Below are 21,416 nucleotides of genomic sequence, written 5' to 3' on the forward strand. Positions count from 1 at the left end.
TTCAGGTAATTAAGCAGCCATCACCTCTAAGCAGCAAAGGAGTCAGTCATATGTCTTTAGAAACATTAATTTGAAAGCACAAATGGAAGTAGGATGCAGAGAGCACTCATGCCCTCAACTTAAACTTCCAAATAACATTTTAAAGGCAAGTGTCTAGCCCTTGCTTTGCTCAAATTACACTGTGCATGCCATCTTTCAAAAAATACATAAAAAATCAGGTGTGGAACAGAGACAAGTAAAAATTGTCTCTTTTCAGAAAGCAGTGCCATGCAACACTCACTTGCTAATTGCCATGCAGCACAAGTCTGAGCTCTGCTTTCAGAAAGGGCTCTTTGCCACTACTGCTGCTGTTCTGCAGCTGAGCTGCAAAGTTCACACTGCTGCTCTGTAACACAGTCACTTCAGTGCCCAAATGCTTCTTTTCTTATTTGGTCTTCTAGATATTTAAAGACAACTGCAGAGACATCAGTATACTCTGACTCCAGTCTGTTTAAGATTTGTGCTTTTACCTTGCTGTACACTTTGTCTACAGTCCCACTGATGTGACCTGTATGTGTTTAGTGTGTTCCAACAGAAGAATTTAATCTGATTTTTGCCTTTTATTCTGGGCATTTTTTAGAGAAGGATTAAAATCAGGTTAAGAAAATAGAGCCTGGTTAGTGCAGTTCTTCCTTAAAGGCAGAAGAAAAGGAATAGACTCCCCACAGCTTCAGTCCTAGAACTGATGCTGACAGTTCTGATTCTTAGAATACCTGTGCTTGAGTCCCATTTTCATGTGAAGAGTATCTTATCCCCAGGAATGACAATGACAGGTCACAGAGAGAGTCCTTCTCCAAACTACTTGCATGGTGTTAAATCAAAATTAAATACTGTACCTCTTAATTAGCCAGCCATAGCTCTTATTTGGCATGTACAAATGCTGAGGAAAACAACTCCTGAGAGAATTTACCATCTGAAAGACAGACAGTCCTACACAACAGATTTGTCTGCTGCAGACAAACTCTGCATTGCAGAGGCAGAAGCAGAATTTGGCCCACATATTCAAGAGGTTGTCGTTCTGCCTTTTGGCTTGTGCTTTATTATATAAGAAAAAGGAAAGGAAATGTTCATCTGATTGCTCAGTTTACAGATGACATTTGTTAATCATCCAGAGCATTTCTATAGCTTTGCCCACTGGAAAGGCTTACAAAGCTATTTTTTCTCCTTCAGCTAAAGAAGTGTTAGCAACTCCACTTTAAGGGAGAACAGTGAAGTGGCTCAAACAGCAGATGTGCTGAGTGATACCCCCACTCCTCTGAGACCACCAGTGTCAAAGGACCATGTCTGGCACTGCTGAGGAGGAGCTGGTAGCAGAGTCCAGCTTGCCCAATTCCCATCTTCTGTGTTTGTCAGAGGGCTGGTCTGTTGGAATGTAATTACTGCACGCTGAATTGATTCCTGCATTTCACATCATGGCAAAATTACACAAAGAGTTATTATTTTCTTCATGGGGAATAGTTTTCATTGTGTAATTGCTTTATTCTGAGCCAGCACAGTTTGCCAGGGGTGTTCAGGGAGCACCATTCACAAAGCCCCATCTTCCCTCCACGTGTCAGGCAAGGACAGCATCTCTGCTGAAGCTGCTTGCCACCACCACATCTGATCTCTACATGGCAAATCTCAAGTGTGACTGTGATCACTCAAATGCTCTAAGCAAGTTACATTTGGAAAAAATTCTGTTCATTCTATGTTGCTTGGACTGTCCTTTTCCAGCATGTAGCACAGTGGTGTCTCAGCAGGTTCCTAGGCATTTAGATCCTGGAGCTAGTGACACACTGGTACAGTTATTACAGAACACACATGTAGGTAAGCCCAAAGCTCTTTCTAACAACTGCAGGCCAGTCACACCAGCCTCGTGCAGCTCCTGGGATGTTTGTCCTGATCAGCCACTGTGCTAAGAGCACTCTCCTCAGTTACCTCTGACAGACACTCAGTTACCCTGCAGGGAGACCTGGGCAGGCTGGAAGAGTGAGCTGAAAAGAGCTTTATAAAGTTCAACAAGGTCAAGTGTAACATCTTGCACCTTGCAGAACACAATCCAGAAGTGCAGCACAGGCTGGTATCTACCCATCTGAGGAGCAGCTCTGTGTAAACAGACCTGGGGCTCCTGGTGGACAAGCAGCTCACTGTGAGTGAACACGATGCTGCTGCAGCAAAGAAAGCCAACAGGATGCTGGGCTGCATCAACAAGGGCATCACCAGCACAGATAAAGAAGTATTTGCCCCACTCAGTGCTTGCCAGGCTACACCTGAAATGCTGCATTCACTTTTGGTCCCTGCTACATAACAGAGATGTGGACAGGCTGGAGAGGCACCAGAGAAAAGCCACAAAGAATATCAACGTTTCAGAAGTTTGACATAGAAAGAACAGCTGAGAGAAATGGGATTGCTCAGCTGTCAGTAGAGAAGGCTCAGGGGAGGCTTTATCACCACATTCTAGTATTTAAAGGGTGCATACAAAGAAGATGGATTTTTTTTTTAACATGGATTCCCATGGAATAGACAAAGGGTAATGGATATAAATTACTTCTGGGGAGATTCCAATTAGACACAGGAGTAAAATGTTTCACAATAAGAAAAAACAGGCTTTGGAATAATCTCCCTAAGGAAGTGGTGGATTCCCCAACGCTGGACAATTTTAAGATTCAGCTGGACAGCGTGCTGGGTCATCTTGTCTAGACCTTTTAAGCTACAAGGAAGCCTAATTTTTTTTTGAGAGAGGCTTGAATGACAGAGAAGTATTTCTTAGTGGTGTTAGCTCTTCCTAGGCATGAGGATTACTGGGCTAATCCTAGGGACAGAGGAACAAGGGGCAGGGAGATGATGAAGGCTGTATGACCATCATCACCCTGGCTCCCCACAATCTCCCACACAGAGGTGTGCCTACTCTGATATGCAATGCTGAGCAATTTGGCATGTGGGTTTCTTGAAATCCCACCAAATCCCACCTAATTTTCCTTCTTGTTGCAAGAGCAGCCTCTGATCCACTCAGCTTTGCTCAGCCTGGAGCTGGGGGCTGGAGGTTCCTGTGAGCCAGGAGGAGTCTTTCCTCTGACTTTAGTAGGCGGTATCTAAACCCCTGAGAGAAAACTCAGCAGCCATCAGGTGTGTTGTTCACTTTTCTTTTGAGAATGCTTAGTTTGGCAGACAGGATCCTAGACTTAAATACAGGTAATTTAGACTGAAACGCTGTCACAGCCAGATGCCAAATGACTTAAGGCAAAATAGCTGTGCTTCAGCTACTTCTCTGTGAACAGAGATAATTATTCCCTGCTGTACAGAACATGTAACAATAAAATCCATCACTGATTTTATACACTTTAATAATAAGTACAACAATGTAGGCACTAAAATAGATCAGATTAATTTATTTTTTGGTGAAAGCTTAATTGCACAGCACTGAGAACACCTGAGATCATGTCTGAGTAGTAGCATAAAACTGCAGCAGTCTTGAGGATGAAGTATATTTTTTCATGAAGATAGAGACATGGAGGTGGGAGACAAAAGTTGAAGAAAAGGGAAAAGCACCTTGTATAGAAAAGAAAGAGGGAAAAGGACAAAGGAAAATGAGAATGGGAGATGAAGTGATGTATGTTCTCGGCTGCAGGGCGAAATTCAAATACTTAAAAATACAAATGCATCAATTTTATGTATCAAATTTCTGCTTTTTGCATAGCTCTCACAGCCATTTTCTGAATTTGTATGAAATAAATTGGGGTTACTGGTTCAACCATGAGTGATGATTATGTCCACGAAGGTGCTCAGAGGCCCGGAGCACCTCTGCTATGAGGTCAGCCTGGGAACTGGGGCTGTTCATCCTGGAGAGCCTCCAGAAAGACCTCAGAGCACCTTCCAGTACCCAGAGGCACAAGAGACCTGAAGAGGGCCTTTTTACAAGGGCACGTAGTGATCGGACAAAGGGGAATGGCTTCAAATGAGAGAGGACGGGCTTAGATTCGATATTGGGAAGAAATCCTTTGCTGTGCGGGTAGTGAGGCCCTGACACTGGGTTACTTAGAGAAGGTGTGGAGGCCCCATGCCCTGTCCCTGAAAGTGTTCAAGTCCAGATTGAATGGGGTTTAGAATAACCCGAACTAGTGGAATATCCTGAGGCCGCGCCTTCCCGGCCGCGACGACCGCGCCGCGGGCAGCCCAGGCCCCGCTCCGCCCCTGAGCGCCGGGTCCCGCCTGGGCGGGGCGGAACGAGCGGCGCGGGCCCGCTGGCAGCGCCTGCAGCCGTCGCTGGCCTGTGGGGGCCGCTGCTTCCTCTCTTCCCGCCGACGGTCCTCGAGTGAGCGCCCGGCCCTGCTTCCCGCGTGGGGCAGCGCCGACGGCGGGGCGGCGGCCCGGGGTGAGCGCTGCTCCGAGGAGCTCGGGGCGGCCCGGGGTGAGCGCTGCTCCATGGGGCTCGGGGTAGCCCGGGGTGAGGGTGCTCTGAGGGGCAGGGGCAGCCCGGAGTGAGGGTGCTCTGAGGGGCAGGGGCAGCCCGGAGTGAGGGTGCTCTGAGGGGCAGGGGCAGCCCGGAGTGAGGGTGCTCTGAGGGGCAGGGGCAGCCCGGAGTGAGGGTGCTCTCGGGGGACACAGGGACAGGGGGTGGGCGCTTCGCTTTCCCCCGGGAAAGGAGCCGGGGGTGAGCGCTCTGCTGAGGGGAGAGGGCCGGAGGTGGCGGGATTGGCTTGGAGCTTGGGTGCAGGCCGTGGGACGGGGCTGTCTAATTTTAGTCTGAGTTACTTAAAATCACTTAATTTTAATCGCTTAAAAATCACTTTAGAATCAGTTAATTTTAATAGGACCTCTTTAATTGAGGTTGTTGAGAGCCCATTTCTGGTGGAGTTAGTTTGCAGTGTCACTTAGGGGACTACTGTGATTTATTTGCAAGTTCATTTTAGTTTGTTTTCGCCTATACTTTTCATTTAAAACAATTATATTGAGTCTTAGCATTTGGAAAGCAGGTGCTGAAAATGCATTTTGGCAGAGCCCAGGGCTTTGCTTCCCCTCAGGCAGCCGCTCTTCGGGCAGTGGTTCCCCTCAGGCTCCGGGCATGAGGAACCCAGGAATGCAGCCTCTGCTTTTTATTACTACAAACTCTTTTAAGAAAAGTACAGCGAGGTCTCCTCCAGAGACACAGTGAGCTTCACGTGCAGGTGTTGGTGGCTGCTCCTATTTGTCAGTGTGTTCCTCTTCTAAAGGAATTTTCATCATTTAATCTGCAGTATTCATTGTTGAGTTCCTTAGTGCAGAAGGTGTTTTGCTGTGCAAACAAAAGTAATAGATGGTAGAGAAATTAGCCTTACAGAATGAATGCTTAAATATATCTTCAGAATATGACCCAAAAATACTTTAATTTGTGCGCCTGCCTGAATTAATCTTTAAATCCATGCTTTTGCAGTTACCTGGCCCACAGCCACCTTTGGTCATACTCTAATGTCAACCTTTACATGATGGCAGAACCACTTAATCTTCAGCATAATGAAGTTGCAGATGCAGATTTAAGCAACAGGGTCACAGGTACAAACTTACTGTTGAGAAGCTTTGAGTTTTGAGGCTGAGTTTCTGAAATATTGAACAAAATCCAATATTTTGTAAGCAAACAATACAGGGTATTTTTGACAAATGTAGAAACAGTACAGAAAGTTTTAACAACAGCACAAGTGCAGTAAGAGAGACTTTGTCCTAAGCTTGACAGAGATCTTGACTTTATTCTTCTGTGATTGTGTATATGCTTTATTATTCATACACGTCATCACTATGAGTATGGCTTATAAATATGACTCCTAATTGTCCAAACTTGTGTCTGCTGAAATGCCTCAGAAACTAAAAAAGCCACCAGGATAATTGAAGTGTCAGGGAATTTGGAGCAATACATGGGAGCTGGAGTTCTTTCAGCAATGCTTCTTGTCTCTGTCTCAGTACTGTCTGATCCATGTTCTTGTACTCTAAGCTGGGGAGAGGGAAAGGCTTCATTTGGGAGATCTGAACTAGCTTTATGTGCAAACATTTTGCGTCTGGAGAGTTCATGAAAATTGATTTCATGTTAGGCAAGAGTTTTAGTTCAGGCAGAGTTTACAAGATTTACTTGCTTCCAGGTGGGAAAAAAGGCCGTGTAAGCTTTGTGTTGTCTCAGTGGAGATCTTGGACAGGCCTGCCAGACTGGAACAAGATTTGAGTGCCATACCTAGCCTAGCACAGAAACAAATTCCATGTAGGTGGATGAGTTGCCCACTTATAAAAACAGAGTTCCTGCTGTATTGATATGCAGGCTTAGTTGAATGTCTTCTAAGAGTTGTTTGGTAAAAACTCACAGGAAAGACCACAAGGTTTATAAGGCACTCACTGGAAAGTCAGAATCTCGTTTCAGAGTGTTTTGTTTCTCAGTATTGAGTGATAAGCACAGAAGGTGAAGCTGTTGTTTTAATAATGCCACTGATTGCATGATTGAGTGAATGTGGTATCAGAACGAAAACAAGTGACTTCCAGATTGTGTCCAACATCTCCATTCACTCAAATGGGCTGGCAGAATAGTAGGAGTAGCCAAGAGCCTTGTTTCTTCCTGCAAATATTCCATAACATAGGCATGTGTTGGTGTTGTTAATCAGATCCCTTTGCAAATACTTCTGCTTCTAGGAAGTTCTATGGAAGACAAAACTGGTAGAGAGAACTGCATAGCTGCAGCTGATAAAGAAAATACTGTGAGTTATTTCACTTTATAGTTGCCCCAAGTATTCTGAGCATTTCTAGGTAGCAGGAATTATCAGCATGTATTTCTCTTTCTAGAACTTAGAAGTTTTGTCTCCTTTTGTTGTCATGTTTTTGTATATTAGAATATTTCTACCCTAATGGGGAGGTTTTTTCCTGTAAGAATGACTTCAGGTTTTTCTTCCACAGGTGTCACATTCTAATTGGATTAATGGGAAGCCAAAGAAATTGCAATGTTCCTCTAAGAGTGCTTTTTCTATTTGCTATGATAAGAGTTTCTTGAGTTTGTTAGTGCCACCCCCTAAAGGGGGCACTTGCCATCGTTGTGGTCTGTTTGGTAAGTGCCTGCTGTCCTGTGGCCTGTGACACACAGTACATCTATCACTGAAACCAGATCAGGTTTGCTCAGAAATGCATTCAAATGGAGAAATATTTTTAACTCTCAGACACAAGTGTAGAACATAGTTAGAGTAACAGGACTGACAAGCAGAAGAGAGCATTTCTTTATCAAAAGTGGTGGGTTTTTTCCCCTTAAATATAGAAGGAATTTGGGATATTTGGGCAGCAATGTCTGATAGCTGTATGTCAATACAAATACATATTTGTATGTGCTTAGAATTGCAGGGGAGCTGTTTTGTAAAGCAGTTATTTAAACAGTTGTTGTTCCTTCCAATACGTGTTTTGCTCAGACTTCTCTTGTCTTTTCTTTTGGTTTGTTTTAGGAAAGCTCAGATGCTCACAGTGTCTGCAAACATACTATTGCTCTGCAGATTGTCAGAAAAAGGACTGGCCAGCACATAGAGTAGTTTGTGATCCCCTTAAACAGAAGTAAGTTTGTTTAAAGTTCTGCCAAATAATCTTTGCAGGAAGACAATGTCCCTGCCACTACAACATAAATGACCGTGGGAAGGCACTATTCCAGTCAAACATGTTGCTTATTCTTAAGCTAGAACTGCATTATCTTATGCCTGTCATTACTGCATATTGCCACATTTGTAATTCTGCATTTTAGTGGATGAGGAATAAGGGTTGGCAAAAATCACATACTACAAACACAGCTTTTTATCTATTTGCAAGTAGATTGTATTATTAATGCTACTTGTCAGTCTTTGGTTCTTCAAACTGACATCTTTTTCTTTGATTACAGTTTAAGTAATAGCAAAGCCAAGACAGGAGTGTATCTTAAGGTATGTCATACAATTTTGACTGTGTCTTGGCTGGATCTGCTGTGAGTGAGTGGCAGTGTGCTTCATTTAACCTCTACAGGAAAGGAACAACTTGCATCTTTTAGAAAGATCAGTGCTTCAAATGGAAAGCTATTGGGAGAAGCATTCAGAAAAATGTTACTTCTGGAGCTCCTAGAAGCACTATCAGACCACCCTGGGAGTTTTTTTGAAAAAAAAAAAGTGAAAAAAGTTAAAAATCAGGACACATATGATGTTGCTAGAGAAATAGTGTGGGAAGGAAGCAGATGTAGTGTGTCCAATTCAGAAAAATTCTGGTGTCTTGTTTCTGTAAAGAAATAATGAGCTGGCTCTTAGAGCCTAGGAAATTTATTAGAGAAATACATTTAATGCAGTATACATTAACAGATGCAGATAAGCTGTTGTTTCTTTGCTGTAGAAGGAACTAAAGATGACAGAGTTCTCCTCTGTAATTTGTTAAAGCCTCTCTTGATCTTACTTTGAGCCAAACATTTCTTCCAGTCTTCCTATGAACTCTTCTGCAGGAGTTGATTTTTGTGTCGTTGTGGTTTTTTGGGATCACATTTTTGAAGGTGGATAAGTTTGCATACCTCCAGCTAGCCTCTTGCTTGCACTGCAGAACTCCTTTGTCGTGTCATTCTTTGAAGTAGCTTATTCATCTGTTTAACTGTTTGAAGGAATGTGGAAAGGAGGCTTCATGTCATGAGACTTCTGTTAGCTCATCCTGTTAGTTCGTGTTGTGTGTGTGCTTGTGACTGGGTTCTAATGAAACTGATCAACTGATGATGAGGGCCCATTACACCAAATGGTTGTACAATATGAGCAAAAAATTTGCAGTCACTTGATTTTCAAAGAACAGAAGGGGTTTTGTGATCTTGTTCACCTTTTGAAGCTCTCATGAGTTCTGCAGAAGTAAGAGATTACACGTTGAAGGGTATTAAGGTGGGTTACATTAAATTATTAGACTTTTTAAAAATGGATGCCAGCAGATAGAACAGGAGTTCTAATCTACTCTGAGGTGTTAAGGTGATGAGGAAGCAGGTGGAATTAGATTCTTACTTATGAGAGCATCATAGGTGGGAATTCCAGCTGAGTTGTCCTGTAAAACAGGAGTGGGGAGGTGAATGTGTGAGTCTGCAGCACTTGTTCTTCATTGATGCTCAGTATATCTCTGCAGTGTTTCTTGGACTTTGTTCAGCTGTAGCTCCTTGTAGTAACAGCTTCATATTAAACATAACTTGTACCTGTTTTAAATAGGGTAATTCAGCTTCTAGGGATTCTTTATTTTTACCTTAATTTCCCAATGCTTTAGAAGAGAGTGCAGAAGTTAGTTGAATTGAAGCTCCAACAGCAGCTTTAATGTGCAAGGTGATATTTCTGAAGGCCTTAGTTATTTAGTCACTTAGATAGGGGGAAATAATCTGCTATCCCCTCTTGTTCTAATTATATTATTTCCAGGCCATTAAGTGTTTCTTTGCCCATTTTGATTCAAAAGGAAAAGGATGGAATGAAGGCATTGCCAGGTTTTTCTCTCAGCTCATAGGAAAGCACTGTTCACTAACTGGTGTTGATGTATTGCAGGAGGAAGTGAGGTTGAGTTTTGCTGTAGATGTTGTGCTTCCAGATTCTGGTGAGTGTTTGGTTGCGTGGGTAAAAAAACTCGCCATAATTAAGGCTTTGATGTTCACACCCCTCCTAACACCTGTAAAAGATAACCCCTGTTTATTTCTTTTGCTCTCCTCCCTCTTGACACTTTTCCAACCTCTCCCTTGACTTTTTCTTTTTCAGTTGTACTTTATTTCACCTTTCCACAAAAATGTCAGTGCCTGAAATACCTTGCTAAGCTTAATAACCTTAAATTTTAGTAAGTTTACTTTTCCAGTAAAATTGTATTAACTTCACTGTGTTCTGGATCATCTTGTTTATTTTTCTGTTTTAATAGATACATGAAAATTTGGTACAATTTTGTTTCTTTCTCATGCATTTTTAACTCTTTAAAAATTAGTGTCAATTTTCAGTTCCATGTAGGATTTTACCAGCTTTCATGATATTTTGTATATGCTCACTAAGTATTCTAGAGAAAGAACAATCATTGGATATCGCTGTATCCAGTTGGAGAACTCTATAAGCATATTTATATTTCTAACTTTGCAAGCTTCTATGAGAGACAAGCCAAGCACAAGACCTTTGAGGAGTAAGAATTCAGATTTTCAGTTGAGCTGGGTTTGATTGTCAAAGGTGTACCTTTTGTTATGTGCAAGACTATTGTTTAGATTTTCCTCTGGCTGCAGAGCAGGAACAATGTAGTGCCAAGACCATATTAATTTAATTGATCTGCATCCCACAGAAACATTCAGAGATGTGATGGTTGATGCTCCGAGCTTTCATGTGCAGGAAGCTTATCTCCATGTAATACTATAGGATGGTTCTCTTTAGTCCCCTGTAAATTCAGCTGATTAAGGATTGTGCTGGGCATATTTCACATTTGCTTGCTTCACAGCACACTAGTGGAGAAGTGATGTGAAACCTGCCAGCCTTTTGGAGAGAAAATTGCATAAATGTCACTGCATTCTTGAAATGTTCCATGCGTTCATTCCAGACTTTATAAGCAACTGAAACACCTGTATTGAGGTTTTAATTTGAAAATAATGGTATTGAAAGTTTGGAATGGTGCTTCATGCATCAGAAATGTAACATCTGAGAAACCAAGATTTACAAAGACATCCTGACTAAATCATTACATACTCAGTGTTGTCAATAATGAGGTAAGTTATGAATCCTGGTGTCTAAAAAGCAGTAATCAGTTTTTCAGCTCACAGCTTTTAGTGACTGCAAGTAAATGCTGATTGTTACTGCTTTGCTCATTTTATGAAGTCAGACAGTCTTGGAGCTGTGAATGTGCTCAGAGAACTCAAGTAGTTGAGCTACTCTGAAATTACCTTTATTTTGCATTTTAAATGTTAAGTGCTGAGCAAATAAGTAGAACGAGCTCACCTTGTGATAAGAATATAGATCTGGCTCAGAGGATGGTTCTGAAGTGAAACTAGCTGATGGCTATTTTGTGTGATAAATCATTTGTTCTTGCATCTGTATTTTAGAAGACTGCCTAGATAAAGTTCCCTTAGAAATGAAGTCTCATTTAACTTCAGGAAGTGATGCCAAAGTAGACTCTCCAGGAGGTAAGCAAGCAAACCAAACTAAACTTGGGGAATTTTAGGTCCTCCAGTGCTGCCTGGTATTCTAGCTGCTCACTAGCATCACCTCTAACTTACAAATGTTGGCTAATGGAGCTTCAAGTCACTGCTCACATTAGCTTATAGAGATTGTAATAGTATAAAACATTTGTGTAGTGATTATTATGTGAGCATTAATTTCATAATATGACAAGAGCCTTCAAAGTTCAAAGTATCAATAAAAAGAATAAACTATTTCAGTATGTTTATATTTTCAGTCAGCTAGCTTTTGATTGGCAATGTTTTTTCTTTTTTCTGTGCAGTATCAGAAAACCATTCAAAGGGAGGTGAAAAAAAATTACTTGAGGATGAAGACTCTTCTCACTGTGTTAATTCAATTACCAAGTTTGTCTCTTTAAGTATTGGAGATGAATTTTCTGGTGTGGTTTCTCACATTCAAAATCCAGACACCTTTTTTTGTCAGCGGATGCAAAGTGCCCGTAAGTGAAGGGTTGGAAATGGGATGTAGAATGCCAGGTATGGCATTTTTCTCTTTGGTAGGGCATGGCTGGAGGAAGGTGGATTTTTCTTCTCTGTCCATGTGCAGCCTTTTAATTCTGGGTAGTCAGTAGCAAAGTGTGTCCTTTGGGAAGAAGTGAACTGCCTCATCACCTGCCTGTTGTTGGAAGAGCTGTCTTCTTTGGTTTCCTCTTGGCATGCCTCCACTAGCTTGCTTTCAATTTGCACTGGCTTCAGCTTTGTCCCTTGGCTGAAAAAATCCATCACTGGTTTTCCCTGTCTGTTCCCTGCTGTGATTCCTCAGACACACATGAGGACTCCCTTGGATGTTAATGATTGAAGGGCCCTAGTCTCATCAATGTTAAACATTTGAAATTCTCTCTGTTAGACTACAAGATGTTCTTCCAGGCTTTGAGCTTAATTATTTTGTAATAATTGCAAGACAGACCATGTTCCAAAACCTATGTATTTTAACATCAGGTCAACTTGCTGAGCTTGAAGTATCTCTTAATGAATACTGTGGCAAAATTCCCAGTAGTCCATCTTTCCGTCCTGCTGCTGGCAATGTGTGCTGTGCCCAGTTCACAGGTAAAAATGGACTAAAAATACTAAGTTATGTCACTTAAATTTATTGTCAAAAATATACATTTTGTAATTATGTTTAGAAATATTTTATGTAGAATTTATTTATCTCTGATTTTTAGCTGTGGGTAATGCTAGGTAGTGATTTGAAAAATTGTATCTGTAAAATGCCAATTTTAAAATGTTCCTTTATTGAGCAAACTCTTAACACTGGATTCAGATTATTTAGAATAGGTTATTAAGAGATCATGGAAAGTTTGGGGTTTTTATGTTGCTAAGTACTATTTTCCCAGGGTTGGAAATAAGTATATCTTTGAAATTTCAGTTCCACAAAAAAGCACAGAAGAAATGGGATTATATGGAAAGATGCCATTCTGATAGACTTCTTCTCAAAATGCTACTTTAGCCAGCACCTGGTAGTCCTGAGCTGTGCTGAAATGGATGTATTTTTATATTGGTTTATCAAAAAAAAAATGATTCTGTTCTCAGACATTACATCTCTGTCATCCTTTGTAGAAGACAACCTTTGGTATCGTGCTGCTGTTACAGCTTATGCTTCTGAAGACACTGTTTTGGTGGACTATATGGATTATGGTAATTCTGACTCTCTTCCACTGACCAGACTTCGTCCTATAATTCCAAGCTTAATGGACTTGCCAGCTCAAGCCATAAGATGTAGCCTGGCAGGTATGAAGTAAATGATTAGCAGTTTCAAACTAGATAGGGGGAGAACAAGAGGTGTTACATAACCACCACACCTGTAGCTTCTCACATTGAAACATGGGGAAGGATGGAGGTAATGGTGGGCATTATTTCCAGAATTCTTAACTGTCATGGCATGTCTACAAAATGTGACAAATATTTCAGAATGTACTTGCAGTTGTTATACCTGTCTACACATTGTGAGAGTTGGACTGACCTCAGAACCTTTCCATACTATGTGACTTTTTAGGTGTAAAGCCACCATTAGGAGCATGGACCTCAGAAGGTATTTCTTACATGAAAAAACTGGTGAAAGACAAAGTGTTGACAGTAAAAGTAGTGGATAAAGAGAGTTCTAAATCCGTGGTGGAGCTCACAGATGCATCAGGTACTCCAGTAATAAATGTATCAAGCCTTCTCATCCAGGAGGGCTTTGCAGCTGAGGAACTGAGCATGGCCTTACCAGCAGCCAGAGGGAGTGATGCTGAGCAAGCCAACAGTGAGTATGCACATGTCTTGCTGCCCTGGCATTGTTTGCCTCCCGTTTACCTCCTGCTGGAGTGGGTGCAGAGAATGCCAGCTCTTATCTCTAAGAGCTTTTCAGTCTGGCTCATCAAGTCTGGCTTTCACAAGTCCAAAGTTTAGCCATCTTAACAGTAAAGAATTATGTATCTGTGTGTGTGTCCAGGTGTGCATGCTTAACAAAGTTGTAACTGCCTGCTTTTGGAAGCTGGTACTTTTGTTGTAAGTCTTACAATTTCCAGTTGAAGTAGGCTGTGACTGGTTACTACCTGCTTGTTCTTCTGCCCTAATCCATTCGTGCAAATAATATTTGCTCTATTGTGATCCTCATTGTCCTATATTTTACACATAAACCCACATACATAGTCCTTGAAAATTTGACTGTAGTAGCTTATAAAGCTTAAATTGTCCTGTTGGATTTAGTGACCAAAGCTTCAAGCCAAGATATTTTTACCTAAGTTACATTGAATTTCTTTGAAATCTTGGGGAAGATTCCCGGCTTATGAAGCATGCTAAGTTCCTTTTTTTTCCATCCTGTGGCTGGCAAACGTATGTATTCTCTTCTGATCCATTGGTTCTGAAAACTTTTTGTCAAGTCTATGTTCAAATAATTTCAATCTTTCTCACTCAAGGCCTTGTGGCCGGGACACAATTACTCCTTGTCTTTGTTCAGTAGAGTAAGGAATCTTACAAAAATTAGAATAAGCAGTAACTTTCCTGGCTGTATCTAAACACATTTTGATCTGTGGCCCTCATCGAGGGCCTGTTTTGTACTTCCTTGGTTTATTGGTTACCTCTCACCGTTTTGTAATTTCCATCACTGAGCCAGAGCTGTTGAATGCAGGTTTTGAATAGACTGTGTTCTCCAGTGCTATGATTTAGTGTTCTCATGATGTATTCTACAACTTGTGTTAAATAATAAATTTCTTTCAGATACCTGAGTATATTCAGTGCAAATTTCTGCAACCAGTCTTTCTAGTGATCTTCTTTGCTTTTCCTCCTTAGGTTGTTTCCAGTTGTCTTGGTGACAGATGTTTCCCTCTTCTATGCTCCTTACCCTGTTTCCAGGAACCAAAGTTCCCCAGTGTCCCTCTTGCCCAGGCTGTTGCCAGCTAGTCTTTATCTCTTTGTGTAATTACTCTTCACTGCTATCTATGGCTTGCTCTTTTTGGTAATGAAGCATTAAGTTAAAAGAATCTTGGCTTTACTCTGCAAAGAGGCTCTCACTGGTGATTAGTCTGTTGGACAGTTTACAACAAGAAATTCAAGGATGCAAATGAGCATTTGGGAAGGGATTTTTTTCCTGTAAAAGTTACTTTAATTTCTTTTCATTCTATGTTTTTATCTGTTCTTTCTAGAGGACACAACAAACAAAAGAATGTGCAAGTGGATTAAATTAACTCTTAACCAAACACTCAGTGTCATAGTATGTACAGTGTACAATCCTGGAGAATTCTACTGTCAGATTTCAAACAGCCACGGTAAGTTCATTCAGCTTAATTCTTTCTGATAGTTTCTTGATTTCCTGCTTTGTCACTTTTTATAGTTCTAATGAGCTACTATGTCAAGTAAGCTTACAGCATGAAGGCTTACCTCTGAGGTTTTTATCCAAGAATACAAATGGAGTGACAAAGAAATTAGGTCATGGTATTGAAAAGTGAAAATGTTGAAGATAAGCAGTAGAGGAAAGTGAAAGAGTTACCATAACCTAGCCAAAGGATATCTTATTTTTATTTTTCACTGCAAGAGTGGCCAGGCACTGGAATAAGTTGTCCAGGGAGGTGGTAGAGTCATTGTCTCTGGAAGTGTGCAAGAGGCATCTGGAGGTGGTACTTAGCAGGGACAATGATGTGGTGCTGGGTTGATGTTGGGCTAAATTATCTTCATGATTTAGTGGTTCTGTTAAAAAAAGCAAATAAGAGACATGTTCCCTGTTGCAAGACAATATTTACTGGAGCTCTCTTCTAGTGCACTCCCGTAACTTAGAAAAACTTAGAGATATAATAATTGCAACACAATTAGCAGCCATTGAGACATGACTTCCTATTGGATTAGTTAAAAAGTAATCTTGTTTCTCTACCAGAAGTCTGTATAAAGACTTCTGATAGCCGTTGGTGTTTTAAATGCTAGAAAAAGAATGTGACAAAATTCAGTGGCTGAAGAGGGAGCTAAAGGCATTCAAACAAAAAATATGGGGCAGCTCTTAAAATGAGGGGTGTTTGTTCCTTGACTTTTGTAGTCAAGGAATACATTTGAAAGTTTACAAGTAAACTGTAAAGTGAACAGCATGGATCAAGTTCAAGTCAGCTCATTTCATTGATCTCATCTTTGGGGTTTTTTCTAATTTTCTTTGGTTTTCTTTCTAATTTTCAGAGTTACTTGCTCTAAACTCACTTAACAAATCATTGTCTGAATACTGTCAGAAAACACCACCAGATGTTTTTGAGCCTGAGAATGGAGACCCTTGCTGTGCTTTTTACTCTGGCAAGTAACAGACTAAAGTAGTTTTGTTTTTATAGGGTGAACATGAAAAATCAGCTGATAGTTTACATTGGTAGAGGAGAATTATATTTATTTACTAACACCTGAAAGCTGGTAGACTTACCAAATGTGTGAAGTAATTATTATTTTTTTTAATCTTCTTTAAAATTAGAGGATGGTAACTGGTACCGTGCTGTGGTGCAAAATGTCACTTCAGAGGGAAGTGTTCGAGTGAGCTTTGTGGACTATGGAAACACTGAGGATGTACCACGGGATAATATCCGACAGATCTCGTCCTCATTCCTAAAACTTCCATTTCAAGCAATTAAATGCTGGCTCTCAGGTGAATCTTGTTTTTTTTTACAAGAGCTCTTGCATTTAGAGACTTGCTGCTTTGGGGAAGGAGGTGATGACAGGGAGTACTGTGCAGAACTCTGTTCTTTTGGGTTTGTCTGCTTTCTCTGAGTTCCTGCCAGTTCTCTGGAGTGACCTGCATGGACTTTGCTTACTGCTTTACTGCTCAAAAGGGAGCTTGTTTAGTTCTGCTTCATCTGTAGTGCTTACTGGTTTTTAGTTGGTGTCTTCCTAGGAGTAAATGTGCTTTTGTGCAACTTTATTTCTCAAAATTTTTGCAGGCAATGGAGCTAATCTGTTTAAGTGAAGCAAGGTGGCCTTTCAGTTCTCTTTCATTTGACTCCTGAAGAGTTTGGCACTGTACTGCTCTTTCTCAGTGTTCTGCAAATTCCTTTTCCACACTGTTCAGCATTCTGCAGAGCTTCTCTTTATTTCTGGTGTAGTCTGCTTGGTTTAAAAATGAAAAATGTGGAAACAGGAAAAAGCTCAAAACCTCATTTTGTTCAAATGTCTTGTGCTGTTCCCCTGCCCACCCACCCTTAAAACACTTAGGTTTTGTCTGCTCCTTTGATAAAAAGGCTGGGCTATACTGATCCAAAACCAGTTTTAATAATGTTGTTTGTGCTGAGGCAAAGGATTTACTTGGTTGAATCATAAAATATAGAAGATGAGACTTGGGAGTCTTGAGAAAATGTGGGCATTTAGAAAAAAGGAGGAAGAGGGAGAGCAGTTAACAGGATGAAGGGCAGTGTGTTGCCCTAGGGTAGTAAAAGTAGCCTTGATATTTCAGGATATGCTCTGAAGAGATTTTTTTGAAGTACTTTTTAAAGGAAATTATAATGTTGAGGAAAATCAGTAATAATGAATGGAGATATTTTAACATTTCTTACTTCCCAGGTGTAAAGCCTGGAAATACCAAGTGGAATCCAGAAGCTACAAGAAGATTTCATATGTACACTTCAGGCTTAGAGCTTCAAGCCACAGTAACTTCCCTTTCTGAAGATGGGGCAGGTGTAATTCTTACTGATAATTCCACAGATTGTCCAGCAATTATCAATGAGATACTAACTTCAGAAAAACTGGTTGTAAAGGATGTTCTGCAAGATAAAAATAACTTTCCAAACACATCTGTTGACCAAAAAGGTAATTAAAGGAATGTTAACTTATAGATTTAACAATAATTTTCAGTATTCCAGCCTTTAACTGTTATTTTTTTGTTTAACTACAGTTAATGTCAGTGCATAGTTTTGGGTATATTGTCAGTTCTTACAGTTGAACACCAGCTGCCCTGCAGGTGGCATTACAGACAAAAAAAGAAAGTTAAAAATCACTGTTTGTCTTAAATGAATGTTGCTTGACTCTGTGGGAATCAGAGAATTAGAAGTTTTCTATGACTGAAACTTTTCTCAAATTTGCTTTTCAAGGTCTTATTTTTTCTGAGCTGTTTTTTACTTCAGCTACTTTTATATGCCAACAGTTTATGAGCAGCAAAGTAAGCATCATTTATCTTGATTTAGATTTGTCTTCCTGAAGGGAAGGCATGTAGTCGTGTCTGAAATTCAAAAAAATATTACAAATATCAATTAAAATAACAGTTCCTTAAAATAGATGTATGCTTGGAGGACAGTGGTAACACTGCATTTTCTTACCATTTCTATTAGCAGCCTCACTTGGGCACTGGAAGTCAATTGAATTGGCTGTAGATGAAACCATGTCTGTCTGTGTAACTGAAGTTGTAAGCCCACACTTGTTCTATGCTGTACCAGTTCCAAATAAAGGTGAGAAAAAGTGTTCCTTGTTCCTAATACCAATAAGAGGTCACTGTTGAAGCTAGTTAATACAATTAATGTGTGTAGTGAACTGAACCATGTAGAAATGTATTTTAGGCAGTAGGAAAATATAAAAAATGTCAAAGGGGAGAGCAGGGGGCTTAAGTATGCTCTTCATTGTACCCACATGTGGTTAGTGAATGTGTTTTTTTCCTGTAGATCAAAAGAAGCTCCTTAAGGAGCTGATTTCACTGGGAGACTATTGTAGATCTTGCAACAAACAGCCCTTCCAACCAAAACTGGGTGAAGCCTGTTGTGCTCAGTTTTCAGGTGAGACAATCGTTTGTCCTTCCATTTCCTTGGCCAGTGTAAAACACAGCTTTCATTTTTGATTTAGACAAAGGAAAACCACCAACTTGAAAGTGCTTATGGAACTCCTAATTGTGCTTCTTGTCAGTTGGCCTTTTATATATCCACCACAGTATTTAAAATTTCTTTAAAAATGCTACAGTTTCTTGTTCTCAGGATAAACGTGTGTTTATAAGATGATTCTTCACACATTACCATTCTTGTCCCAATCTTTTCAGGTAATGGCAATTGGTACAGAGCTGTTGTTCTGGAAGCTTCCCAGTCTGCAGTGAAAGTTCTGTATGGAGACTATGGCAACACAGAAACTTTACCCCTTTCAAAGGTGCTGCCAATCACTGATTCCTATTTACAGCTGCCTTTTCAGACAATTACATGTTCACTTGCAGGTAAAAAAAACTCCCCAAAATAAGCAAAAAAACCCCACCCCAAAACCCCTGACTGGTTTTCTTGAATATTATAATTTTTTACCTGTTCTGGTGGTAGTGTTCATTCCCTAATACTGGTAAACAACCTGATGGTCTTCTGAAATAGTATATTGGTAAGCATGATAAAAGCTGGTTTAGAAAACATGTTAGTTTATTAGAATTTAAGCTATTTATATTAGGAAAATTTAGCATCATATTTTCCAAAGCATGTATGTACGATTCAAGTTATAGTTTAAAGGAATTATTTATATAACAAATTTGATTTTCCTTTTTTTGCAGGAATAGAGAAAGCTGAGTGGTCTCCATTAGTGCTTGACAAGTTGAAAAAACTATTATTGAAGCAACATGTTATAATTACAGTGAAAGGGATTAATGGAAATGTTAATTTAGTAACAGTGGAGAAACACTTGGATGATGGTTATGTGAATGTAGCTGACAAACTTCTAAAGGAGGGCTTGGTCACATCCTGCAGTGCTAAAAACTCACATAGTGAACATCAAGGTACATACTTTGGCTTGATTACTTCTCTTTGCTTATTCTGAAGAACTTGTAAGCACATGGGGTGGCTAAACAACTTTTGCTTCTTGAAGTCCCGGACAACATCACATGTCACGTCTTAAATTAGGAAAGGAATGTATGTGTGTATTTTGCTCATTCACTTTGGTTTTTGTAGGTAATGAAGGTGAGACCAACTGCTGCTGCAAGGAATTAAAAGTGCAAGTAAGATTCACTCCAAGCTATACTTTGTTTTTATGTTTCCAGAATTCAAAAGAAACCCTGTGTAGGAAGCAAATGGGATTAAGGGGAATAATAGCTACTGAAACATGGAAGTTTAGTGAAATGTATCCTGACACTTGTTCTCAGGTTTTTTTATATATGGTGGTAATTAGAGCACCCTGAAGCTGAGGGAGGATGGTGTTTAGAGCACTCAGACTTCATTAGTCTGTACTTTGCCCCACAGACAGCTCTTACTTCATTTTTCAAGTGTTTGAAGTCTCAGGAGTGTCACTTTTCTCTGTTATCTAATTTAAGATGCTGATCTCAATCTTAATTTGAGTATTTAATCAATTTAGTTTAAGGAAGCTGCTTCAGGAGAAAAAAGGGGGGAGGGACACATACATTGACAAGGGCAAGTCAGCTACAGTTCTGTTGGCTGTTTCCCCCTCCAGAAAATTCTACAACAGAAAGGAACTAAATCTATTTATTGAATGAATACAGTATTTAGCTGAGTTTGTCATATTAGCATCTACCCTGATCTGAGATCAGCAATTTAAAAAACACCAGAATTGTATATTTCTAACTCTTTCTGCTTATTCCACAGCTTGAAAAGCATAAACAAGTCCTACTCTTCCTTTTAAACAAGTTTGGGAATCCAGATGGATTCACTGATATGAAAAATCTGTTGAAGCACTAAGTCTCTGACATGCACCATTTCATTTTCATGTCCACCAAGTTGCTGCAGTTCCTTTTTTAGAAGATCAAGAGCATCAGCTTAAACAATGAGGGTCACTTTGTAGAAACTGTGCTGTTTAAGTACTGCATTTATCTGTATGCTTGATTGTTACTGTGACACAAGTATGTAACTTGGAGGATTGCAAAGCTGCAAGCTAAAACTTTGTTCTGTTCTTATGCCACCATGTGCTAGTAAACATTTTGCATGTATTTTCCTGTTGAATGCACAGAAGTTTATGGAATGGCCATTACATTGTGAGTCTGTTCTGCAGACTTGCATTTGAAATTATTATAAATGTAAGGCTCACTTCACTTTGGTACCATTTATATTACTTGAAAAACTTTGTATCTTCTTTTGATTACTCATCTTTCAACCTGATTTCTGGTCTGAAGTTAGACCACCGTGTGTTCTTCATAACCTTGATTTCAGTATCATTAAAGGTTGAATGTTGTCTTGGACTGCACACAGGTAGTTCTCTCTGAAATCAGTAAACACTTTAATGTGCACAGTTCCTTTTTTACACTTATGCTGTATAATATGCATCTGTGAATGCTATTTTGAAGTGAATTGTATTGAAGCTGTTTTTTGTGTGGCTACATCATCAGGATTTCTACCCCATCAAGTCTTCACATTGTAATAAAAAAGACCCAGTCCTGGCTATGACAAAAATACCGAATCAAATTATTAAGAGATTATCAGTCATTTCTGACTAATTCAGGAATGTCAGACTATATTTTGTGGAACACAGTAGACATTTGCTGATTGAAACTGCAGGATCAGCCTTTTTGTCCACTTACAACACTTCAAGTTTGGGCTTTTGCAGATTAGAAGAATCTTGAGATTAAAATTGTTGCAAAATACTCTCCTTTGACTTAATGTTTTATTACACTCAAATTGCCTCCGTTTTTTTCCCCTGCCTCTTAGTTTTTGTTGCATCATATTCTTGCAGTAACTAATAATTAGATGAATATTTGCACTTGAATTTCTGGAGTTCTATTCGTGCCCCTGGTTCTGAACTAAGACTGTGGCTTTGTCAAGTGTCCTTGGACTCCCTGGGACTTGCACAAGCCTTTGCCTCCATGCAAAGCTCCTCACTGATGATTTAGTACTCCCACACCTCTTGTTCA

The 21,416-nt window shown here is 40.0% G+C and overlaps 1 protein-coding gene across 1 annotated transcript; it reads left to right on the top strand.

The window, feature by feature from the left end:
• Positions 1 to 4,348: 4,348 nt before the first annotated feature.
• Positions 4,349 to 21,149, top strand: TDRD1 (tudor domain containing 1). The gene is made up of 22 exons (XM_064431362.1): positions 4,349 to 4,390; positions 5,429 to 5,547; positions 6,664 to 6,728; positions 6,925 to 7,072; positions 7,458 to 7,563; positions 7,883 to 7,922; positions 9,522 to 9,570; positions 11,039 to 11,119; positions 11,437 to 11,613; positions 12,113 to 12,220; positions 12,731 to 12,901; positions 13,167 to 13,415; positions 14,797 to 14,919; positions 15,812 to 15,922; positions 16,092 to 16,262; positions 17,171 to 17,416; positions 17,938 to 18,051; positions 18,262 to 18,372; positions 18,630 to 18,797; positions 19,116 to 19,337; positions 19,510 to 19,556; positions 20,158 to 21,149. The coding sequence occupies exons 2-22, from the start codon at positions 5,478 to 5,480 to the stop codon at positions 20,248 to 20,250; spliced, it is 2,670 nt and encodes an 889-aa protein (XP_064287432.1). The 5' UTR covers positions 4,349 to 4,390; positions 5,429 to 5,477; the 3' UTR covers positions 20,251 to 21,149.
• The last annotated feature ends 267 nt before the right edge of the window (positions 21,150 to 21,416 follow it).

The sequence above is a fragment of the Passer domesticus genome, chromosome 8, assembly GCF_036417665.1.
Source record: "Passer domesticus isolate bPasDom1 chromosome 8, bPasDom1.hap1, whole genome shotgun sequence".
NCBI lineage: Eukaryota > Metazoa > Chordata > Aves > Passeriformes > Passeridae > Passer > Passer domesticus.